Source organism: Nannospalax galili, unplaced genomic scaffold (assembly GCF_000622305.1).
Source record: "Nannospalax galili isolate Female #2095 unplaced genomic scaffold, S.galili_v1.0 scaffold290, whole genome shotgun sequence".
NCBI classification, from domain to species: domain Eukaryota; kingdom Metazoa; phylum Chordata; class Mammalia; order Rodentia; family Spalacidae; genus Nannospalax; species Nannospalax galili.
The window spans coordinates 7948252-7949429 of record NW_008331486.1 but is presented as its reverse complement, the minus strand read 5'-3'; the positions used below and the strand labels follow the sequence as shown (position 1 = coordinate 7949429).

At 65.8% G+C, this 1178-nt stretch overlaps 1 protein-coding gene across 1 annotated transcript in view; it reads right to left on the bottom strand.

Moving 5' to 3' along the window:
• Positions 1 to 358: 358 nt before the first annotated feature.
• The window catches only part of Ier5l (immediate early response 5 like), a 1595-nt gene continuing 775 nt past the window's right edge, over positions 359 to 1178 (bottom strand). Inside the window, exon 1 of the mRNA XM_029560229.1 lies at positions 359 to 1178. This exon is cut by the window's right edge and continues 775 nt beyond it. Within this exon, the coding sequence (XP_029416089.1) occupies positions 542 to 1178 (637 nt within the window). The 3' untranslated portion in view covers positions 359 to 541.

Here is a 1178-nt window from a genome sequence, read left to right as displayed (position 1 = left end):
GCTCAGGATTTCACAAGACCTATTCCTCACCCCACTGGGGGACTCAGGAGAGCGGAACGCCGGGCTTCCCGGCTCTGACAACTGCTGAGAATCCGTGTCCCGGGCCCCGCGCCCTCCTGCGCCGCTCCCCCCAGCCAACCCCCGCACTCCCCGGCACCCTGCCTCGCCCCCCGGGTGCCCGGCTTCTCCTCCGGGCAGGAGCCCTCCCTCACGTGGCAAGCTCCTCGCTAAACACCACTGCAATCACTACAATAAAAAGAAAGAAAGAAAAAAAAGAGTAAGAGAAAACACAAAGCATACTTAAATAGGCGCTTTTTCTTTCTGCAAAAATAAAGTCCAAGATTTTTAGATTTCTTTCTTTTTTTTTTTTTTTGCTTTTTTTTTACAATTTAGAAAACATCAGCCGCCTCCCCTCTGCTCGCTCCCAGCTCAGCCCGGAGTGGCCCGGCGCCCGCTCGCTCCCTCCTCTCGCCCCCTGGCCGAGTCTTTGTCTGGCCCCAGCCCCGCGGGGGCCCCTGGGTCCCCGTGCCCTCGGGGGTCCTTAGAAGGCGACAATGGCTCGAGTCCAGGCGCCGAGGCTGGCTAGCGCCTGCTTGGCGCACAGCTGCCCGTTGAGCTGCGGCGGCTGCTCCGAGGAGTCCGGCTGTCGGCTCACCAGCCCGGAGAAGCCCGAGCCAAAGATGGAGATCAAGTTTGAGATGTTGGACGCGTCCGGGGACGAGTCCGGGCAGAAGTCCTCGAAGCGGGCGCGCTTGCAGGGGGCGAACGGGGCAACCCCGGGGGGCTCGGCCCCCAGGTCGCCCGCGTCCTCCTCCTCGTCGTCCTCTTCCTCCTGGCCCGGGTAATACTTGCGCTTGCAGCCGGCGGCGGACGCCAGGCCGGGTCCAGGAGCGCCCTGGCCACAGCAGGGGCAGTGGGCGGAGGCGCAGCAGTCCTGGTGCAAGTAGCCGTTTTCCACCGTGGTCACCACGTGAGTGTCCAGGTCCAGCACGGTGGTCTGGCTGCTGCAGTGCACGCCAAAGTCCGAGGGGGCCGGGTACGCGCCCCGATAGAAGCCGGGGGACGAGGAAGGGGCCGGAGAGGCGGGCGGGGAGGCGGCGGCGGTGGTCGGAGGGGCGGCCCCAGGGGGCGCGGAGGGCGCGGGGCAGGCAGCCGGGGCGCGAGGGTCCCGCGGGCAG